This window comes from Branchiostoma floridae, chromosome 6, assembly GCF_000003815.2.
Source record: "Branchiostoma floridae strain S238N-H82 chromosome 6, Bfl_VNyyK, whole genome shotgun sequence".
NCBI lineage: Eukaryota > Metazoa > Chordata > Leptocardii > Amphioxiformes > Branchiostomatidae > Branchiostoma > Branchiostoma floridae.
The window spans coordinates 9,806,450-9,828,891 of NC_049984.1; the positions used below are offsets into that span (position 1 = coordinate 9,806,450).

The 22,442-nt window shown below is 40.3% G+C and overlaps 2 protein-coding genes across 5 annotated transcripts; both read left to right on the forward strand.

The window, feature by feature from the left end:
• The first annotated feature begins 114 nt into the window (after window positions 1-114).
• LOC118417518 (CMP-N-acetylneuraminate-beta-galactosamide-alpha-2,3-sialyltransferase 2-like) lies at window positions 115-15,426 on the forward strand. Of its 4 annotated transcripts, XM_035823103.1 has the most exons (9): window positions 115-239; window positions 827-1,254; window positions 8,364-8,368; window positions 11,433-11,549; window positions 11,950-12,143; window positions 12,714-12,893; window positions 13,110-13,155; window positions 13,775-13,894; window positions 14,497-15,426. In XM_035823103.1, exons 2-9 carry the CDS (start codon window positions 969-971, stop codon window positions 14,680-14,682), a joined length of 1,134 nt encoding a protein of 377 aa, XP_035678996.1. In that variant the 5' UTR covers window positions 115-239; window positions 827-968; the 3' UTR covers window positions 14,683-15,426. The 4 variants fall into 4 exon arrangements, with proteins under 4 accessions (XP_035678996.1, XP_035678995.1, XP_035678994.1 ...); XM_035823102.1 differs by lacking the exon at window positions 8,364-8,368 and having other exon boundaries at window positions 827-1,288; window positions 11,462-11,549; XM_035823101.1 differs by lacking the exons at window positions 8,364-8,368; window positions 11,433-11,549; window positions 11,950-12,143; ... (1 more) ...; window positions 13,110-13,155; window positions 13,775-13,894 and adding exons at window positions 1,682-1,875; window positions 2,390-2,569; window positions 2,975-3,020; window positions 3,354-3,473 and having other exon boundaries at window positions 827-1,376.
• A 420-nt stretch (window positions 15,427-15,846) lies between these two features.
• LOC118417520 (CMP-N-acetylneuraminate-beta-galactosamide-alpha-2,3-sialyltransferase 2-like) lies at window positions 15,847-22,442 on the forward strand. Its single transcript, XM_035823104.1, has 7 exons — window positions 15,847-16,293; window positions 16,751-17,295; window positions 18,169-18,380; window positions 18,655-18,834; window positions 19,044-19,089; window positions 19,478-19,597; window positions 21,269-22,442. Exons 2-7 carry the CDS (start codon window positions 16,918-16,920, stop codon window positions 21,440-21,442), a joined length of 1,110 nt encoding a protein of 369 aa, XP_035678997.1. The 5' UTR covers window positions 15,847-16,293; window positions 16,751-16,917; the 3' UTR covers window positions 21,443-22,442.

Here is a 22,442-nt window from a genome sequence, read left to right on the forward strand (position 1 = left end):
TCTTTATGATCGGTTGTGTAATTTTTTACTTTAAAACAATATTACAACTTTTGTAGTTTGTTTATTCAGCATCTCAATCTCAGCAATACTATTCATTTATCCATTTATAAAAAATATTTCCCCCTATCAATGAATGGGCTACTCCAAATCACGTCATCACAGCGCACTGCCAGGAAAATGGCCGATTGTCACTATTATCTGAACTAACTGTGCCAAACAAGATGGAATGTCATCTTTAGGTAAGGCATAAGCTTCTTTCTCGAACTCACAGCTCATCCGTTGTATTTTGTGGCTCAATATGTGGTACCTATCACTTCCAATGTGGTTCATATCTCCGGAAAAACACGGTACGATTGTGGTATCCAAGCGTAGCTAATTGGCCGTAGGGCAGCACAGGTGTGCGTCCTTTCTTTGAGTGACGATCAGTTAGACAATGTCAGACATGTATATTTGTGTCTCCTTATGAGTAACAATAACGTATCTTCTGTGCTAATGGAAGAAGAAGAATACGAGCGATCGCGATGATGTCACGGTGACGCAACTTGTGGTAGGCAAAAAGCAGGTGTTTAGCAAAAGATGAATTTTACACATTAACCAGTAATTTGAGCCGCTAAGTTGAATATCAATGTTTGATCCAATCTACTGACGTCCTGGTAGGCAACAACCGTCTAATACCCGGATATAAACAACAACAGCAATCGCTCGTAACTATGGTCTGCTTTGGATTAGTTTGTTCACAGATACCGGATGGGTGCAAAATATGATGATAATAATAATAACGTAAATAATATTGATAAGCTCATGTCTTTTCCCTTTCTTTGTACAGGTCGCTTTGAGCTCTAACTTGGGATGTGGAGAAAGCCATGAACATTCCAAACTCGCTGACCACTTCAAGAACCTGACTGCTTTCGGATCTTCTACTTCACATTTCCGTAGTACATTTTAAGGACCCTGACCTTGCTGTAAATATGATAAGGATGACCGTCAAGCTCTTCATTACCACGATAGTGTTCGTACTGATCATGCTGGGTGCAATGTACCATTACGTGCAACCCGGAAAATCTCCAATCGCTCGAAAGACTGGGGGAACAGCGCCCCCAGATGAGGACGATAAGAACAACAGCCAGTTGTCGAGATGGTGGCGAAAGTTCCAGGGAGACGGGGAACCAGTGCAACTGCAAGCAAACAAAAGTGCAGCAGTGACCACTCCGCCTGTAGTGGTACCCACTCCGCCTGTAGTGGTACAGCCCACATGTAAGAGAATATGGCAGAAGGGACGGTCGTCATGGTTTGATAGCAGGTTTGATGACAACATCAGGCCTGTCTGGTCACGGGCTAACATAGAGCTGCCTGCTGACGCCAGGAAGTGGTGGATGGTAAGGGTTGTCTCTTTCCATAGAACAGGTTACATACATATGTTACAGTGGTACTGAGTAGGATCTGATGTGTATAATGTTACATAGTAACGCAGAACCATGTTGGTATGCTAGTGTTATTGGATAGATACCAAGTTTGAGGAGGAGGAGGACAAAAATGTTCCCATGCTGATGATGCAAGATATATCCTGAAGTTGAAATATCCTGAAGGATAAGATTTAGTGCCATAAATCAGTAAGAAAACTCAACAGTCTGAAAATAGTGTATGAAGTATGAACTATGATCGTTATCATCTTCTGTTGCAGAGTCTTCAGAGCCACAAGGACGAGGACCCCGCCCCCCTCCTGAATGCGTTATTTGATATGGGAGCACCAGATGTCGACCCGTGGGCCAGCCGTAACCTCACAGGGTGTCTCCGCTGCGCTGTGGTGGGCAACTCTGGCAACCTCAGGCAGTCCAACTATGGGGAGGAGATTGATGGATATGACCTGATCTTCAGGTGTGGTTCCAATCGTTGATCATAAAAGTTGGAAGCTTGCACACATGGTTAGGTTCTTGGAAATATATACAATAACATAATATAGAATCATTTGTGGAGACATGCATGTATACACTAGTGGTGGGTACCGGTACATACAAAACTGTTTTTCTTGTCGGACTGATCCGGAAAAAAACAGACCTGAAAAAAATCAGCTGACCAAATTTTGGACCTATTAGGGAATGAATAGATTATACCGGCAGGCATTCAAATGCTTTGGGGCTTACAGGTCCAGGAAAATGGAAGAGCTCAGAGCAGAGGAGAGATGTTAGACATTTTACTACGTTTCTCCAGTCAAAAACTTGGTCCAAAACAGAGGCAGTTAGTGTTGTTTACTTGAAGATGGCTATTGTGGCTCTCGCCCCTTTACAAGTTTTATTTCACAGATAATAAGGTTCAGGTTCGAACCTGGACCTGGTCATCTGGACATGTTCCGTACGGTAGTGTAAATATTACCTATTCGCTCTATGTACAGAATGAACGATGCCCCTACTAAGGGTTGGGAGAAGGATGTCGGCCACAGAACCACCCACCATTTCATGTACCCAGAGAGCGCCACAGACCTGCCAGATGACGTCAGCTTCGTCCTGCTGAACTTCAAACCTCTAGATCTCAAATGGATGAAGACTTCCCTCACAGATGGGTCCATTACTCGGTAAGAGGGGTGAAATCTGCTTGTCTCTGGAACTTTATGTGGGGACATCGAAAGTCTTGTTCATACTCCTTGTGCATGTAACTTATGAGGACAAATTTTCCTTGATTTTCTAAGAAAACAGAGCCCCCGTCATTTTTATCTCTGGCAATAATGCACAGAATACGAGTAATCAGAAGAATGATGTCACTGTAATGCTGTAGTAGGAAGTAAAGCAGGTCCAAAGATTAGTTTATTAGTAATGATTAGCTAATTCAATATCAATTAGTAATCTAATTCTTTTGCCTACCATTCTTTGAATACCCCAAATGTTAACAAAAAAGCAACAATCGCTTGTATAAGATTATTTTGTTACACCATTTTCACCCATGACAAGATTCTTGACCATTTGACTCTTTGTTGTTTCAGGACATGGACTCGTGTAAAAGGCAGAATTAAAGCAAACAAAACAAAGGTCAGAAATGCTTTGCTTACATTTTCTAGTCAACACTTTTACTTTTTAGTAGGGTCCTTTGAGAAAACAACTCTTCTAAGGGTAGACTTGCTTGAATTTGTTGTACCATTTTGCTGTACCTGACAATGTTGAAATTAGTGACATGTACTATGATGTAGTAGATCTAGAGTTTGCTAAACTGCAAAAGAAAACATATGCATGGAAAAATGCTTTACTTGCCATTTACCTTTTGATAATTTTCATTCAGAATTCATCTCCCTTTATAGCCCTACATTTACATATTGTGGTTGACTGAGGCTTTTGCATGAAAATCGAAATAATTTCCTTCAACAGATTCTGGTGTACAATCCTGCGTTCTTCAAATACGTTAACGACAAGTGGACGGAGCATCATGGGAGGTATTCCTCCACAGGCAGCCTGGTTATCCTGTTTGCAGTACACGTGTGCGATGAGGTAAGTCGAAAAGTTGAAGCAGTATATTTTCCCTCAATGGTAAGTAAGGAGGTTTGATGCAAAATTTGTATACAGTATGTTGTATACAGTACAAAATTTGTATACAGTATGTTGGTGCATGCAGTCTTCAGATTTGGCTATGTGTTACAAAGGAACTGAGGAGAATTTAACATACCTACTAATTTCCACATTTTGACTTCTTTCTATTCATTGGGGGAGGTACCTGCTTGATGGTGATGGCATTTTGAGTAGGTTTCAAACTCCACAGATGACTACTCAGGCGGCATGACAACATTAACACAAGTACATGTAGATAGGCCAGAATGTTGAAGGTTAGGTATAACATTGCTGCTGTACAATGAAGCTCACTTTTCCCTGTTTTTTGGTTGTGTGCAGCAGCACTTTCACCCTCTGCATAATAACTTCTGTTGTATACATACAGCACACAGTTGTTACATGAGTGGGTCCTTTGTATAGTGAAGGTCTAGTGCATGGAACATGCACATAATTAATAGGCTCAACAGAATGCACATGTACGTAGCTATTCCTCTGCCTGCTAGCTTCTGTTGTACACAGCACACACTTAGTACATGGGTGGGTCCTTTGTACGGCGAAGGTCTAGTGCATGGAACATGCACATAATAGGCTCAGCACCATAGCTATTCCATTAAAAAACATAGCATAAATTTGAACAAGTCTAGTTGAGCGAGTTGGAGCATTCATGTGCACCATTTTTCTGTGACTTCAGACAAACATACAAGACAAAACATCTGACAGTTTCCCCTCCAATGTATATCTCCAGGTGGACGTGTATGGATTTGGAGCAGATGTGAATGGCCACTGGAATCATTACTATGAATCTTCTCATGTAGAATCAAAAAATGTCAGTTATGAGGCCACTGTCCTGGCCAAGTTGGGATCAGAAGGGATAGTGAGAGTACACAGAAGGGATGCAGGCTCTCTGTAGACTGCTGCAAACTGCTTGTTGCATCACGTGTGTAGGTTCACTGGCCAGCCTTCTAACGCCTGTGCTTCTGGTGGTGGTGGCTACTATGGCAACTGCTTTCTAATAATTCTTTGGCACCCTTTGGTTCCTTTACTTACCAGAATGCCTTGTTATTATGTTTCCTTCCCCATACCTTGTATAAAGTGATAGAAAATATATTGTTTTTGTTCTCTTCTCCTTGATGGTCCTTTTGTTTAACCACACAGTCTTTTAACCAACAGTTTTCCAGAAGGTTTTGAAAGACTACATTGCACTTGTTATAGTTTTTTTAGGTGTACCTTCTTGATAGATATTTTGACATGTGCCATGGTAACGAAAATAATGATTGGAAAGCTCAATTGTTAGAAACATGTAACCTTGTAAGGTCAATAGCATACACACAGTCTTGTATGTAAGTTCCACTAATCCTCATGGTGAAAAAAATGGTATAGTCTACTGGGTTCCTGTGCATATTGTAGGTGTATCTTGACAACAATTAACTGATCTAGTTAGAAATGTGTAAATGTGAAGTGAAATTCTGTATTTCTCATATCTGTTCCTACAGGTGGATGTGTATGGTTATGGAGCTGACAAACTTGGGAACTGGAACCACTACTGGACCACGCATTACTCTGGAGCAGCCCACCGGTCCACTGGGGTGCACGACTCCGAATTCGAACGAGTCCTCCTGGAGAAACTGCAGTCAGAGGGGATCATCAAAATCCACAGAGGCAATGCAGCTAACAAGTAAAGAGGCACCCATATGTGTGATATAATTAATCAACCTGCTACTGGATCTACCACATAGCTTTCCTGCACAGCTTCTTAATCAGAGTGATTCCACTTCTACACTTGATAATCACTTCTACACAGTTGTGTGGCTTCTTATTAGCATTAGATTCCAAGTATTGCCAGAATTGTCTATCTAGATTCTTGTTGAGTATCTGTGATTTTGCTGCATGTATCAGTAACCAGACTTTTGATTTTATCTCACGAAGTAATTAAAGCTTGAGAATCATTCTCAAGACCAGTAGTTTACTTTTTCAGTGAAATCATAAAATGAAATCTTATTATGACCAGCTGCTTAATTGAATTGCTTCTCAACTGTCATTGGTGTAAATTTTGTTATGCATTCTGGGCAATCAATATTTAATGCATAGGTTGTTGTAAATTACAACCTTATAATAGCTCACAGTGTGTGTTGTACTATAGAATAGTAATCAACATTGATTTCATAATCATGATAGTTTTTCTGACAATGATTTATATGTAATTTAGACCACTAAGTGTGATGATTAAACAATGATCAACAGTATGTTGATGATATACTTGTTCACCAATTGTAATTTAAGGCAAATCACTGTGATATCAAACTGAATGTGCATGGTGTTGGCATGCTTGTAACAGATGTAATGGCATCTCCCATCACAACTGATTTAGCATGCTATTACATGTACTAGTAACATGTGTACAACTATAGCCACAGTGATGCAATTCCTGCAAAGGGTCATCATTGCTTGCACATGTTCCTAAGCATGCAGTCCTATGCAGTATAGATTGACAGAAGGACTCACAATTGTAATATCTATTTTGCCTATTTTGAACCACTTTTGTGATGAGGTCTAGTCATTTACATAAAGATTGAACTAATCTTCCTCTGTTGCTTATAAATTTTTGCCTTTGTATCGATGAAAGTAGCTAAATGATGTGATAAATGAAACAACAGGACATATTTGCAGATGTATGGTTTATTCTATATTTACAGAATCTTGAAGCAACATTATATACCTGTAGTAAACAGTATCAACTGTTCTACGTCAAATGGAAGCTTTATATTTTAGCAAATGGCACCACTGTAGACACATGTATAACCAAAAATGTAGCAATGCCCTGCTTTTTGAGCAAATCTGATTCTAGTGTATGTTCCTTGCAATGACACACTCCTTGATCAAATTGTTGTACACATTGTCAATATAATTATGACTGAAAAACTGAAATTAAAAGTGATTTCCTCTTGATTTTATGACATTGAATCACTTCTCAATTCTGGTGGATAAGCATCTGTATATAACGTTTTTGCTACATTTTCCCTGGCTATACTAAGATCCCTGTACATGAAATTGACTTCTGTGTTGTCTCTTGTTTCAGTGAATGACTGCGATGAGACTAAAGCTGTCAGCAGTGGAAATATTTAAGGACAACATACTTGTACTTAATGGATTTAGTTTAGCATGAAAGCATTGCTATACAAAGATAAAGAATGTTTGGAAACATTTTCCTGAAATACCGTTTCCTTGTTTGCTGTCATTGGCTGTTTGCTTCTGCATAACTTACATGCATATCAAACATAAAAATGAACCTTCGCTTCCATCTCAAGGTATCCTGTTTTAAACTTTCAAAAAATGGCCTCTGCAGTCCCTAGGAAAGTTGCAAGGGGCCAGCACTATGACGAAACTTTGAATATTATCATTATATGGCATATCTAGTACTAAACCGCTTGCTGTGTATAGCATCAAATGCCAAGCGAGCATCTACTCGTGTGATCAATAGTTCAGACCTAGTCATGCCAATATCTGGAGTGATACTAAAAGACCAAACTTTGAACAGGAAACCAAACTTTGAACAATAGCAATGGATGATTTGCTGTGCAACTGATAAACGTGTTTACAACATGTTTTTCCTATATTCAGTGTTTCTATATTCAGTGTACTAGTATGTTACAGTGGGAACCAAAAGTTGTTGTTTTTTTTTTAGTTAGGTGAAAATCAATGTTAATGTCATCAATAAAATTTACATCACTGGCCATAACTGAAAGGAAAACAATAGCTATAACATTGCACTGATGTACCATATGGGAGCCTCACTGGGTGGACAAATTAACCATTATACACATGTGCCATTGTTCCAGGTGGAAAGATTTTGATTTGTTATCTGTGATTGGTCATTTTCAAGTGTTCTTACTGGTAGAGATGCTACTTTAATGCATTGATCAATGGTAGTGTATAAATCTAACACCTACAGCACATATTGCACCATTCTGCCATTGGTTAGCAACGATAGACTCAGCGTTAGTCAATCAACCCCAGCTATTCGTTGCTTACGGTCGCCATAACGGTATGAAATGATTCCTACATTCATTCATTGTCTACAAGGCAAACATGCCTGTCCTTGGTCCTGAACATCTACATACTACACAGTTCAGTTCAGACAGGGACCTCATGTCTCTCATGCGCGAAAGAGTCATCTGGAAGGACTTCATAGCGTCACCAGATCGATGACTGAACAGACTACACTACACACATGTAAACAAACATGCCCCTGACGCTGAACACAATACATTACACATAAGCCATACACCCAAATAAAGTAAACACACCTGTCCTTTCACAGCGCATGCACATATGGCCTTTTCCCCAGCCATACACAGCACACACGGCCCTAGATACTTTAAGTTCTGCAGTGTGCCTTTGCACTTTTCAGGTTTGGCACGATGTTTTCCCTCATAGCAGTTTGGTTGGGGGTATAGAACAAACATATTTTGGCAGCCCCCTCCCCCTATTTGGTGGTTCACCTTAGACTAGTTGTAGACCGAATGGAGTGCCTGTCTCGAGCATATTTCTGATTTAGAAGATAACGTTATGCTGCTTCAGTTCTACTCATGTAACCAGAAACGTTAACATTTAAGTTATCTTTGGGTCCTGTTACGTTCTTACAATTGAGTAGGAATAAATAGTTTGTTTTATTTTATCATTTTTGTAATAAACATCTGCACCATCTAAACTTATTTCTAGTACTCTAATCATTATTTAAAACTAACATACACGTATGTCCACGACAACCAAGACAATGCAATGGGCACGAAAATGCCGCCGCTACGAGAGGTGAATAAAGTTTATAGTTCAAAGGTAAAGTTACTCATCAACATCACTGAAGTAAACTATTACGAACATTCATATAGTAAGGTTCTTTTAGCACAACCAGAAAATAACTTACTTCCGACGTTTCGGTGTCTGTCAGACACCATCATCAGGGTGGAATGACGGGAACTACTTCTTACTGCTACTTATAGCCGATGTAGGTGGCGTTGCAGCAGCAAGAATGCCATCCCAGACGTGGCTCAGCTTGTATCCCCCCTCGTCTCTGTTCATGACTGGCACTGATTTTCTGATCCAAACTGCTTCTTTAATCCATCGAGTTCTTCTGTTTTCCTCTCTGTCAATGACTCTTGCCCCCTCCCAGTCTATTACGCAATTGTTTCTATGAATATGGTCTGTGACTGCCGATTTGTTCTCTGTTTGTTCTGCTGCCTTCTTCTGAGATCTTGTGTATGCACTGCCTTTGCTGTTTTGTGCCTCCTTTTTGTGTTCTTCAAGTCTGGTGTTGAAAGTCCTGCCCGTCTCTCCAATGTACACCTTGTCACAACTTTTGCACGGAATCTTGTAGACGCAGTATGTTTTAGAGGAGTCTTCCAGTCTGTCCTTGGGATGCACCAACAAGTTTCTGAGCGTGGTCTTGGGCTTAACTGCCGTGGCAATGGCATGTTTTCTGAAGATCCTTTCAAGTGTCTCTGTAATGCCTTTGACATAAGGTATGATGATCATGCCCTTAGACTTCTGTTCTTCTTTCTTCTTTTCTTTCTTGGGTTTGGGTTTATTGGACTGATGTTGCACTCTTTTGAAAGTCCAGTCTGGGTAACCACAGAGTGACAGGGCTTGTTTGATGTGTTTGACCTCTTGTTGTCTGTCTGTTTCCTCTGTGACCACTGTTTTGCTCCTGTCCATCAGCGTTCTGATTACTCCTAGTTTCTGGTGGAGCGGATGATGGGAATTGAAATCTAGATACTGGTCTGTGTGGGTCTTTTTTCTGTAGACCAAAAGTTTCACCGTGCCGTCTTCTCTCCTCACTAGTAAGGTGTCCAGAAAGGGTAGAGTGCCCTGATCTTCTTCCTCATGGGTAAACTTGATACTACCCGTGGGGTCTATGGAGTTTAAGTGGTCGGTAAGTTCATGTTGTGTCCCCTGTCTTATAATTTCCATGATGTCATCCACATATCTCTTCCAAAGTTTCGGCCTACAGTTCACCGGAGCTGTGGCCATGGCCTGCTGTTCTAGCCATTCCATGAAGAGGTTAGCTAGAACCGGGGAGACGGGGCTTCCCATCGCTGTACCGAACCGTTGTTGGTAAATGTTGCCTCTAAAACTGAAATAAGTGGTGGTGACTATGAACGTTAACAACTCCATAATGTCCTCCACTTGGAGCTTGGTTCTGTTCTTGAGGTCAGTATCAGCCAGTAGTCTATCCTTGATGATGTTGAGAGTCTCTGGCACTGGAGTGTTAGTGAAAAGTGACACTACGTCATGAGATACAAACATCTCACCCTCTTCTACTATGATACTAGCCATTTCTTCGGCGAGGTGTTTGGAGTTTTTGATATGGTGCTCAGTTTTCCCAACCAAAGGGGCCAAAAGGTCAGCTAGCGCTCGTGACGTATTGTAACCGATCGACCCGGTGTAATCTACAAAAGCTGAGCCACGTCTGGGATGGCATTCTTGCTGCTGCAACGCCACCTACATCGGCTATAAGTAGCAGCAAGAAGTAGTTCCCGTCATTCCACCCTGATGATGGTGTCTGACAGACACCGAAACGTCGGAAGTAAGTTATTTTCTGGTTGTGCTAAAAGAACCTTACTATATGAATAATTGCCAACCTGATGAAGTTATTTACGGATATTACGAACATTAGTTCAAGTAGAAAATCAGTGGCTTAACTGTATATCCATCGATTGAGTCATATAGAACAACATAATCCACTTAAGACCACCTTTAGCGACCGCTCAGTGTAGAAAGTGACGTCGACGAACCAATACAGCTAATATTGTTACATGGGTCCTACATACCTATGTAGCAATTTGAACATGTCATTTGCCCCCAATCTTGTTCCAAGTATGGTGCAAATTGTTTAAATAAACCTTGATCAAAAGCAAGCTTTGACAGGAATTTTCGACGCCTAAACAAAGAATTGTCAAGGATCAGTATCAGTGTAGTCTGTGTAATACAACTAATGGCCTCTCTCGCTCGGATCATTGGCCTAATCGGGCTAGCTATAGAGTCAATGATTTGACGCTGAAAGGCACCGAACTGGACTTACCAGTTGAGATGACCCCGGGCCCAGTCATGCGGGGACACATCATGGCGGACCGTAAAGTTTAACACAACAGTACGGTACAGACCACTTCCAGAAGTGCCAGGTATGTAAAAACTTGATGACAATATGTATTTTAGTCTTTGACGAACACAGTCATTATCATCTGCATGTACTTGCAAGCACCACTTAATCTTTGAAAGATTGCATTTGCGCGAAAAAAAGTCTCACAGCCGCGGCATGCTGACATGTATACGTTTACAAGACCTTGAAGACATGCAAAGTGTAACATTTTGTCATATTGTCTACAGGACACTGGTATTGAAGAAAAAGCTGAAAAGGAAGGAAAACTCCAAACCCACAGACCACTTAGTGATTCCAAAAGTCTAGCTACGGACGTCACCGCTTATTACTTTTCATCGTTTACGTAATGCAAAGACAAATTTGTACCTTGACGCTTACATGATAATTACGAGTATGCACCAAGTAACGCTCTTCGCTACACCGATATTGTTAATAGGCGTACCACCTGGGAAAACACAACTTACCCGAAGCACTCAGAGTGACAAGCAGTTGTCAAGAAAGTTCCCGATATGTTAAGGATGAATTTAAGGCACCCTGTTACCACGGCACTGTTTGTACTGACTATGGTTGGCGTAATGTACTATTTCGTGCAACCCCGGAAGTCACCCCTTGGCCTTGCACAAAGCAAGGAGAGAACTGCGCCCCTTGATTTAGATAAAGTGAGTGACAACCGGTTCTTAGGAACGGAAGAACGAGTATCAGTCGACAAAATTGCAGCAGGGACCTCTCGAGTACAGCCCACTTGTAAGAGAATATGGCAGAAGGGACGGTCGTCATGGTTTGATAGCAGGTTTGATGACAACATCAGGCCTGTCTGGTCACGGGCTAACATAGAGCTGCCTGCTGACGCCAGGAAGTGGTGGATGGTAAGGGTTGTCTCTTAAAGTTTGCACTTTGATAGAACAAGTTGTACGTATGCTTCAAGCGTATGCTTGTATGGTAACATTTTGCTAGAGTAAGGGCTTTTTCGTTTGTTTGTTGAAAGTTATTTATTCATGAGAAGCTCTAATCGGCCTGCAGGCCGCTTTTCATTGAGGTCAGGGTCAGATGAACATACAACAGAGCAAGGAGGTTCCCCTTTTTCAAACTCCTTGAACAGAGGTAAAGGTCAATTGTCCGAAAAGAATGTTGTGTGTTGTTCTTTTTTCTAATCTATGCTCTGACTAACACCCCATCATTAGCAGCTGTGCTGAACTTAATTACTTTGTTCTCATAAATGATGTGTGAACTGATTATTACCATAAGCTATCTCAACTCTTTCTACAGGCTATCCAGGAGAGCAAGGACGAGGACCCCGCCCCCCTCCTGACTGCATTATTTGACATAGGAGCACCAGATGTCGACCCGTGGGCCAGCCGTAACCTCACAGAGTGTCTCCGCTGCGCTGTGGTGGGCAACTCTGGCAACCTCAGGCAGTCCAACTATGGGGAGGAGATCGATGGATATGACTTGATCTTCAGGTGCGCTTGCCTATATGTATACTAGTCATTAGCGATGGGTGTTTATCATTGCTTCTCGAATATAAGCTGTATGGAAATGACCTGCTCTATTCCATTATAGGACTATTGCAACATGTGATATTTGTAACTGATGATGATGTGATGATGATGATGATATTTGTAACTGAGAAAGAGAAGAATGTTGATAGATATTATGCAAATTAGATAGAATATGCATGATTAATGAGAAAATATCATAATCCCACTGCCGTAGTTTTGTACAGGTGAACATCATTGAACATTAATTATGCAATTGAGGAGCATTGATTATGCAATTGAGGAACTAATTTGCATAAAAAATGACACAATCAATGCACCGGTTGCAAAGGTGATGTCAAATCGTTTAGTAAAGATATGGGGTCGTCACTGTCATCAAGATCAAAGATAGAAAAATGACGTTAGTCACTCATACAGTGTTGTAAAGATAATGAAAAGCTCCCATTGTGTTTTGCAACTGTGGAGTTCACAAACCCACACATACACAAATCCATTGAGAGTCAAAAATGACCTTTGCATTGACTCCTTGTACAGAATGAACGGTGCCCCTACTCAGGGCTGGGAGAAGGATGTCGGCCACAGAACCACCCACCATTTCATGTACCCAGAGAGCGCCATAGACTTGTCAGATGACGTCAGCTTTGTACTGATGAACTTCAAACCTCTAGATCTCAAATGGATGAAGACTGCACTTACAGATGGGTCCATTACTTGGTAAAGGTTACTTGAAAATTTTAAGTGGACCTCTGAGTTAGTTATTGGAAGTCTTCGCACTGCTTTTCTCCTTCCTCTTGCAACATACAAACAATGCCATTTGTGCCAGTCGTTAACAGTCTTTTATATCACTGCATGCTTACATGACTGGTAGCCTACTGTTTCGATATCCTCACTCGTGGAAAGTCTTTTGACAATTTTAACTCTATGTTTCAGGACATACATGACAGTGAGAAGTAGAATTCAAACGAATAAATCAAAGGTAAGAAATGTTACATTAATTTCAGGACATTGAATCGTAGGAACCCCATCAGTTTAATATGGAGGACAAGTTTGGTAGGAAACCAATAAAGACTTCTACTTATATTTACTCTACAATCAATAAACAATCAAACTTCACCTTAACTTGAAAGTTCATCTGTGTTGGTAAGAGTCATTCTTGAATTAGTTTATTGTAATATCCAACACACCAACACACCAACTTTTATGTTATAATAGATATTACAGTTCAAAACTAGTTCAAAAACAAACTTCCCCTTATTACAATTGGTAAAGATTTAAGTTCTATGACTTCATTGTCTATTTCAACCATAACATAGGTAGAGAGAATGATGAAATACATGTACAAACTATACTAAATTGCAAAAGAAAAATTCTTTGCTGCATTGAAAAACATCCTGCTTCATTTATCATTCACATTCACTTAGTGTATAGAGACTACTAGTATTTTTCAGATTCATTCCCTTCGAACGGATTATCTCTCATCATATTCTGCTGTTTAACCGTGTTTCCAGCATACGAATGAACAACATAATTCTTTAGTAACGTTACCTAGCTGTATATGGAAATCAACGTATAATATATATGATTACCATCCACAGATTCTAGTGTACAATCCTGCTTTCGTTAAGTACATCCATGACAGGTGGACGGAGCGTCACGCGATTTACCCATCCACAGGAAGCTTAGTGGTCCTTTTTGCAGTACACGTGTGTGATGAGGTAAGAAAAACATAACTGAAAGCCAAAGATGTTTTGTCCTAAAGGTTGCATTCCACATTGACGTAATATCGTGGACACTACATATCGTGTTAAAATAATTGCGAGCCAGATATGAGTTGAAGGTATGGGGCTAGCTGAAGTAATGGTGGTATTTGTTTTACTTGCAGTATATATTCACAAAGCGATCCCATTCTTGCCTATACGTTTTATGTTATCGTTTGTATATCTGCCATGCTGTGCCCTAATATCATTATATGATCAGTGTGAGTGAGAACGGCGCACTGTATTGTATGTATCTTTGCAATATATAAACCTTATGGCTGCAATACTATAGATGTTGTGTGGTGATCTGCATAGTCACGAGCTATTACATTTTATTTGCGTAATATGTCACAAGGTGGTTGTCAGGTAAAGATGTACATTTTTATTTTTGTTGGTAGACACGTTTTTTTATTTGATGACAACGTTTGTGTACCTGAACATTTGAGGAATATAGAACAGCGAGAGCTTGTGTAAAGCTATTGGTGAAAGAGCCATGCCTTTTTCTATGTTGACTAGTGGTTCATGGAGACCTTTGGAAACTGTTTTGTCTATTATTTCAGGTGGACGTGTATGGTTACGGAGCTGACAAACACGGAATCTGGGACCACTACTGGGACCCGTCGCACATCGGACAGACCATCGGACAGACCATCGGAGTCCACGACTCCTCATTTGAACAGCTTCTCCTTCAGAAACTGCAATTGGAGGGGATCATCAAAATCCACAGAGGCAATGCAGATCACTAGTTACCACTGTATGCTATTATAGAGACGAGAGAAATGAACTGTATTGTCTAGTAAAAAAATCTATTCCCCTATTTCATACACTTAAGTTCTGTAAAAAAATTCATGTTCCTAATGAAACTAGACAAACTATCGATCATAAAACATATCTGTCATTTTATCTCCACCATAACTGAAAAGCGAGAAGTTGAATTTATCTAACAATAGTTTTTGTCTTGTTTCTGTTCAACGTATTTCTTGTCTTGTTGTGACCTGTAGTTAGCCCGGTGTGGCAAAAATGTGCAATAAAAGGTCTACGTTCATACACTGTATGTAATCACGCTACTGTTGGCTCTGTTAGCTAAATGTAAGTAACTTTTTGCACGGCTTCATAATGAGAAACCTAACCGTGTCGCTAACCTAACCTAATCAGGCTCGAGATAAACTGCATATAATTAAAAGTGTCAAAATACACTAAATTTTGTAAGTCTGTAATGAGCCTTATAAAGGTTCAGAGTACGAGTTGTATAGTTTAACTTTGTTTGCGTCCATTATTCTGATTGATTTTCTCAATGAGATTTGTGCGAAATCAAGAGTGTTACCAGTATAATTAATTTTTCCCCAACCGAGCTAAGTATAGGTCACAACAGAGACAGAACATACATAATAGTATCATATACCTACTCTAACATAGAAGTTCGGCTTCTATACACGTATCTATTTACCGTGTACATACAATATTGTAACTGTTATTAAATGACAGTTGCATTGGTCAACTCGGCGAGCGTACTTTCTCCATAGGGTTGGTTTTGAGCAGCTACCGCCATGCTTTACATGTTGTTCAGTCCCAATTCCATTCCGTCATTCAAGATTGTTCGTCTTAGTGTAATTTTTGACCTACCCCTGGGACTGGTGCCCATAGGAGCCCATGACATAGCTGCTTTTGCTGTTCTCTCATCTGATAGGCGCCAAACATGTCAAACAAATCTCATTAGTCTTCTTTTTCTGACTGTCTCACTTGCCAGAGGTACCTTAGCTCTTCGCCTGAGCTCTTCATTTGTGACGTGGTTACGCCAGGAGATGCCTAGGGTTGTCCTGAGGCATTTACGTTGGAATTGAAATGGAACTAAAATGTCAGAGGGGATCCTTTGTACTGTCACTTTGTTTTTATTCTATATATATAACTTCAGCTGATTACACATGAGGTATTTTACAATTTCGATAAGGCACATGCGTGTTTTTTAATGATATTTTGAATGACATGTTATATGTTGTGTATGTTATGTGTCCAACAGTTATGTGTGATTATTACTCCTGGAAGAGTAGATGTTGCAGACTGTGAAAAGTTGTCAACAACTAAAGAAACAATAAACAATAATATTTTGAAAACTTAGTCATCCTGTTGGTTTTTTTACCCATCTTGTTTTTTTGTTTTTGCGCTATCTCATTATTTTTGCACTTTGTACAGGATGTCAGCCATAAAAATGACCTTTACCTTGCTATGGCCTAACTGGATTTACCAGTTTAGACGCACGCATGACCCCATGTGCCGCATGATTCACACAAGAACACATGCAAGGGCCTCTACAAGGCTGATACAACAATAATGTACAGCACCACGTCAACAAACGCCAGGTATGTGAAATCTTGTATATGTTAGTCTTTGCCGAAGACATATGAGGGAAATAGAAAGCGAATGGTAAAAATGAGCTTCACGGTAAAGCGAAATATATCTAATCACTAATCTTAATAAAAAAATGTCATCTGCCATGTTGTTTACCTGTTCGGGGTCATACAGTTTGAGTGTATATCCAAAATACACGCTTACTTTCTAACTATCCCTGACAATGAGATATCAAAGAAACCACACATTATGAAAGTGCTGGGTAAATTCGTCTTCCACTGCCTACAAAGAAGAAGTCAAACCCAACAAAACTAGTATAATACACTTAAGTAGCACAGCATAGTCATAGAATGTAGTTCTTATCACCTTTGTACTTTCCTTATTACACATGTTGTTTGTACCTGCAATTAACCCTCGGACATGAACTTGCAATAAACATATTATTATTATTCTCAATCTTGTCTACAGAATACTCACATGTACGTATTCCAACTAAGGATATTGGAAGAGCTACAAAGAAAGGAGATTTCCAAAATCACAGATCAGTTCGAAATCCCGGAACCTAGCCATAGACTTCACCATCGACTCTGCATTTGCATTGGTTCTGTAATACACGTCACAAATCTGCCCCCGACATGTTAATGGCGAAGCTAAGGCGCCCCGGTACTACTAAGGTAGTGTTTGCTCTGACCATCGTGGGCGCAGTGTACTATTTCGTGCAACCGTGTAAATGCCCCCTTGGCCCTGCACGAAGCACGGAAAGCATTGCACCCCATAATGTAGACAAAGAGAGTGAAAACCAGTTGTTAAGAGAGGTTCGGGGAGACGAAGACCCAGTCTTAATCGGCAAAAGTGCAGCAGTGACCACTTCTGAATCAGTACAGCCCACATGTAAGAGAATATGGCAGAAGGGACGGTCGTCATGGTTTGATAGCAGGTTTGATGACAACATCAGGCCTGTCTGGTCACGGGCTAACATAGAGCTGCCTGCTGACGCCAGGACGTGGTGGATGGTAAGGATGGCATCTTTGCATTTGATAGAACAGTTTGTACGTAACATGCTTCAACTTTAAGATTGTTTGGTTACAGTTTGCTGGAGTAAGGACTGTTTCGTTGAACATATTAAGATTGAATGTTAGTGTGCATGAACGGACGAATGAAACCTAGTATAGAAAGGGTAATGATCATGACCTTGTCCAAGTTCAGCGGCCTGAACTGAATAAGTAGTGAAATAAAAAAAAATAACCCCAAGCTCTTTTGACCTGGAAGAGAATTCACCAGTCTGAAAAGGGTGTAGTTGTGTGCTGTTTACATATTGTATTAATCCATCTTACATCTTCCCCATGTGCAGGCTGATAGCATCGTCTTTCTCATTCTTATTCCCATTATTACTATTTCCCATTCAAGTCTGTCTAGTCTTCTGCCCAATCCGTACTTTGTCAGACTGAGTGTCTCTTCGATGTTGTCCCTCCATCATTTCCTGGGCCTACAAAGGGGGCGCTTCCCATTTGGCTTGTATTTGAAACTTTTTCTTGGGAATTCTTCCCCCATTGTAACCTGGGTAACACCCCGGGGTAGTCAGCTCGCTCCTATGTTCGCTTCTTCTACTGGAACAGCAGTGAAGCTACTATATATAGTGTATGATGAATTTCAGAGCGAGAAGCGACTGTATATAGTGCATGATAAATGTCAGAGCGAGAAGCGACTGTATATAGTGAATGATGAATGTCAGAGCGAGAAGCGACTGTATATAGTGTATGATGAATGTCAGAGCTAGAAGCGACTGTATAAAGTGCGTAATTAACGCCGGAGCGAATTAGTTTCCGGATGGTACCCAGGCTACCGTCACTGATCATTACCATAGAATATCTCAACTATTTCTGCAGAATCTGGTTGCTCAAAGGAGCAATCAAAGGATCAAGGACGAGGACCCCGCCCCCCTCCTGACTGCGTTATTTGACATAGGAGCACCAGATGTCGACCCGTGGGCCAGCCGTAACCTCACAGGGTGTCTCCGCTGCGCTGTGGTGGGCAACTCTGGCAACCTCAGGCAGTCCAACTATGGGGAGGAGATTGATGGGTATGACTTGATCCTCAGGTATGCTTGCATATACATGTATACTTAGCGATGTGTGTTTAGTATTGCTTCTTGAATATATATAAAACAGGTACATGTATCTTCAAATTGCACTCAGTCTGGTATCTATACAAAACATGCATTACGTTAATCACTCTGCCATGTAAATGTTGTAGAAATAATTAAAGTGAAAAGCTTCTATTATGTTTGGAAAGAATTGTGGATTCACAAACACATATACATATATACATACAACAAATCCACTGAGAGTGGTGTAAATGACGTATTTTTACAGACTAAACGGTGCCCCTACTAAGGGTTGGGAGAAGGATGTCGGTCACAGAACCACCCACCATTTCATGTACCCAGAGAGTTCCATAGACCTACCAGATGACGTCAGCTTTGTACTGGTGAACTTCAAACCTCTAGATGTCAAATGGATGAAGACTGCTGTTACAGATGGGTCTATTACTCGGTAAAGGTTACCTAAAGTGACTCCGAACTAGAATTTGGAAGTCTTCGCACTGTATTGCTCCTCCCTCTTGCAACATGCAAACAAGGCAACAGCTGTCAGCCTTTTACAGAACAGAACAATGTTCTTGTCTTTTCCATCACTTATGAAGACCGGACTTAGCCTAATGTTCCGTTAGCATCTGACAATTCTGACGATTCTCTTTGTTTCAGGACATGGACGTCGGTGAAAAGTAGAATTCAAACGAATAAATCAAAGGTAAGAAATGTTACATTTATGGTTGATAGTTTTCAGGATATTTGATCGTATGAAAACCTTTCACTCCGATATGGAAGACATGTTTGGTAGGATAAATAAGGGAGACTTATATCAATGGTAAAACATATAGATTAGTCACTCCACATATTAACTAATCATAAAGCTCTTTGATTTTATCATCTATTTCATCAATCTACACATATGTGAGCCGATGATGAAATAAAACATTACTAAATCGCAGAAGAAAACTTCTCTGCTGCATTGAAAAACAGCCGGCTTCATATGCAATTTTTTCCTTCGAACTGGTTGTCCGTTTCCAGCAATATGAATAATTTTGCAGCCTTCTATATGAAACTCATCAACATGTAAATATGATTGCCCTCCACAGATTCTGGTGTACAATCCTGCGTTTTTTAAGTATGTCTATGACAAGTGGACGGAGCGTCAGGGACTCTGGCCATCCACGGGCACCTTAGTGGTCATGTTTGCAGTCCACGTGTGTGATGAGGTAAGAGAAACTTTCTTGATAGCTGAAGTTATTTCGTCCTAAACATTCGACTCCACACAGCTGACGTAGCCACTACACAGTGAATATGAATAGGCGAGATATGGGTTGAAGGAATGTGGCTAGCCTAACCAAGGAGGTTTTTTTAACCTCCTTGGCCTAACTAACGGCTAGGATTATGTTTTACTTACATTATCTCTTTTATAATCATTAGCAAGACTGTTCCATTGACGTCTACATACTTCATTTTATCGATTGTATGTCTGCCTTGTGTTGTCGTTAATGCAAGCAGTACGCTTGAACAAGACACCACTGATGACTTTGATCGATGCTTTACATGCCGTTGTGTTGAGATCTACATTGTCACAAAAGGTTATATAGTTTACGTGCATCATGTGTCATGTGTCATAAGGAATTGTCACGTAAAGCCCCGGTCACAAAGCGCGTACGATTCCTTCCGATGGACTATTTCGCATATCGTACGATGAGCGCAGTACATCGCAAGAAAATCGTAAGCATCGCAAGCCATCGCAACGCATCGGATGGTGTTCAAAATTTTTCCAGCGTCGCAAGATTTTTCACTTGTGTCTCTTCTGTATAGCCGTCTGACCGCTTTTGTGCTTCTTTAACCAACAAAATGTGGACATAGCTGTTAAATACCTTCCTATAATATCTCTAACTGTAAAAATAAATTTAAAAAGACCATGACAACAAGAGTATTAGAAGCAAAAGTTCAAATCAAGCGTGAGTACTGGTATGGTTATCTCGGCCTGCTTGCCGGCTCTTCGTGTCAGGCTCTTTCGAAGATCGTATCATGATATGCTATCAACAAAAATATGCCATCATACAAAATCATATGATAAGCATTATATCATATATATTTCCGACTCATAGAGCCTGCCTTTATGTTCGAGTTGTCCCCATGGTTATTACGATTATGGTAAACTGACCCAAGACCGACGAGAGCTGAGATTTGATCTAATTATAAACTCACGTGCATGAAGCGATCAAACAATTGTCTGCATCACCTGTGCGGGGCGCGCTGTTCTCTTGTTGCGACTGTGGCAGTTGCGACTGATATATTTCCCCTTTTCGTCAATATCGACAATATCAGGGAAAACTGAAACCATCACAACATGCTAAAAAATCATAAATCTATAACTTCATCAGTAGACAAAAATTGCCGTAATGAACTCTGCTATGGGGGCAAATAAAATCTTACGACGATAGCGAAATTTTGAACATGTTCAAAATCCATTTCAGCTCTATTTTTCGCCATACGACGCTCCCCGATTTACTATGATTCACTGCGATTGACACAGGCACGCTCTTATGACCTCATCGTACGATGCACTACGCGCTTTGTGACCACGGCTTTATATACTTAAACCATTGCTTCCGATTTTCTTCCGACTTACGTCGCACTGCGCTTATCCTGCGCATCGGAAGGAATCGCAAGGAATCGTACGCGCTTTGTGACCGGGGCTTTAAGATGTAACGTTATATATATATATTTGACGGTGTTTGTATACACGTCTGTGTATCAGTGAAAGTTTATGCAAAGCTATTGGTGAAAGAGCAATGCTTTTTCCTATATTGACAAGAGGGTCTGGAAGGCATTTTGGAAACTACTTTTTTTATTTTAGAAACTTGTTTTGCTATCTGTCACTTCAGGTGGACGTATATGGTTACGGAGCGGATATACATGGAAAATGGAACCACTACTGGACCACGACTTACATGGGACAGTCCATCGGGATCCACAACACCACATATGAACATCTTCTCCTTCAGAAATTACAATCGGAGGGGATCGTTCAAATCCATCTAGGCAATGCAAATCATTAATTTTCAATAGACAGATATCGCTGTGCGCCCACTATAATCACGCTGATACCTTTTTTGTAAAACTTTATGACAAGAAACTTGTCTTCACCTATCTCTGTGGCTACTGTAAGAGAATCAGGCACTAAGTGTTGTCAGAATTGCCCAGGACAGGAGACTCTTGAGTTGCCTATCTGTGTGTAGCCAAGCCGAGAGAGATTTGTGCGTAACAGTCTTACTGTACGTGTAACTGCAATCAGACTGTGCTTTCAAAAATAGACAAATAACTATTGCTATGGCGCCAATATACAATGTATCCATGAGTAGCTTTGTAAGGTTGGTATCCACTATTCAATGGTTGTCAAAGACTTTATAAGCATGCGTTACAACGACATATGAGTGGTTGCGATGAGCTTTATAGATGATCCGTTTATGTCTTGTATAGTAGAACTTTGCTAGGTTATAGTTTAACTTTGATTTGATAGATTTTTTTTACGGACATGTATACTCATATGTTGTCCCTGTACACAGCATTTTTGCAGAGCTCCTGAAATAATCCAGAAGGATTAGACATCGTGAGTGTAATCTTGCCACATATAACTATTATCAATAAATGGTTTTAGCTTATCAACTAAGCAAATGATATAACTACAGAATGATGTGTCTGTGTGTTCATAAGATGAATCATTGAAAGGCATCTTAAAATAATCAAAATGTTGGAGTGTACCAATGTTCGATTGCCGTAAAATATGAATGATTTTAATCTCGCACTAGAAACTGTATCAAATTTTGTATTCATACTGTTCATAGCCTTTCAAGTAGCCTGTTCTGTATTACAAATTCTACAAAGCAGTAAAAATCAACATGTGATAATTAGGCTTTATTGATGTACACATAAACTGTAGTGTTGACTTATAGAGTACATTAGAATCATAATGGACGCTCGTATGATGATGTCTCAAATGGTACATCTGTAGTTACTACCAAAAAGTAGCTAGCAATGATGCTCTTCTTCCTCACTGCA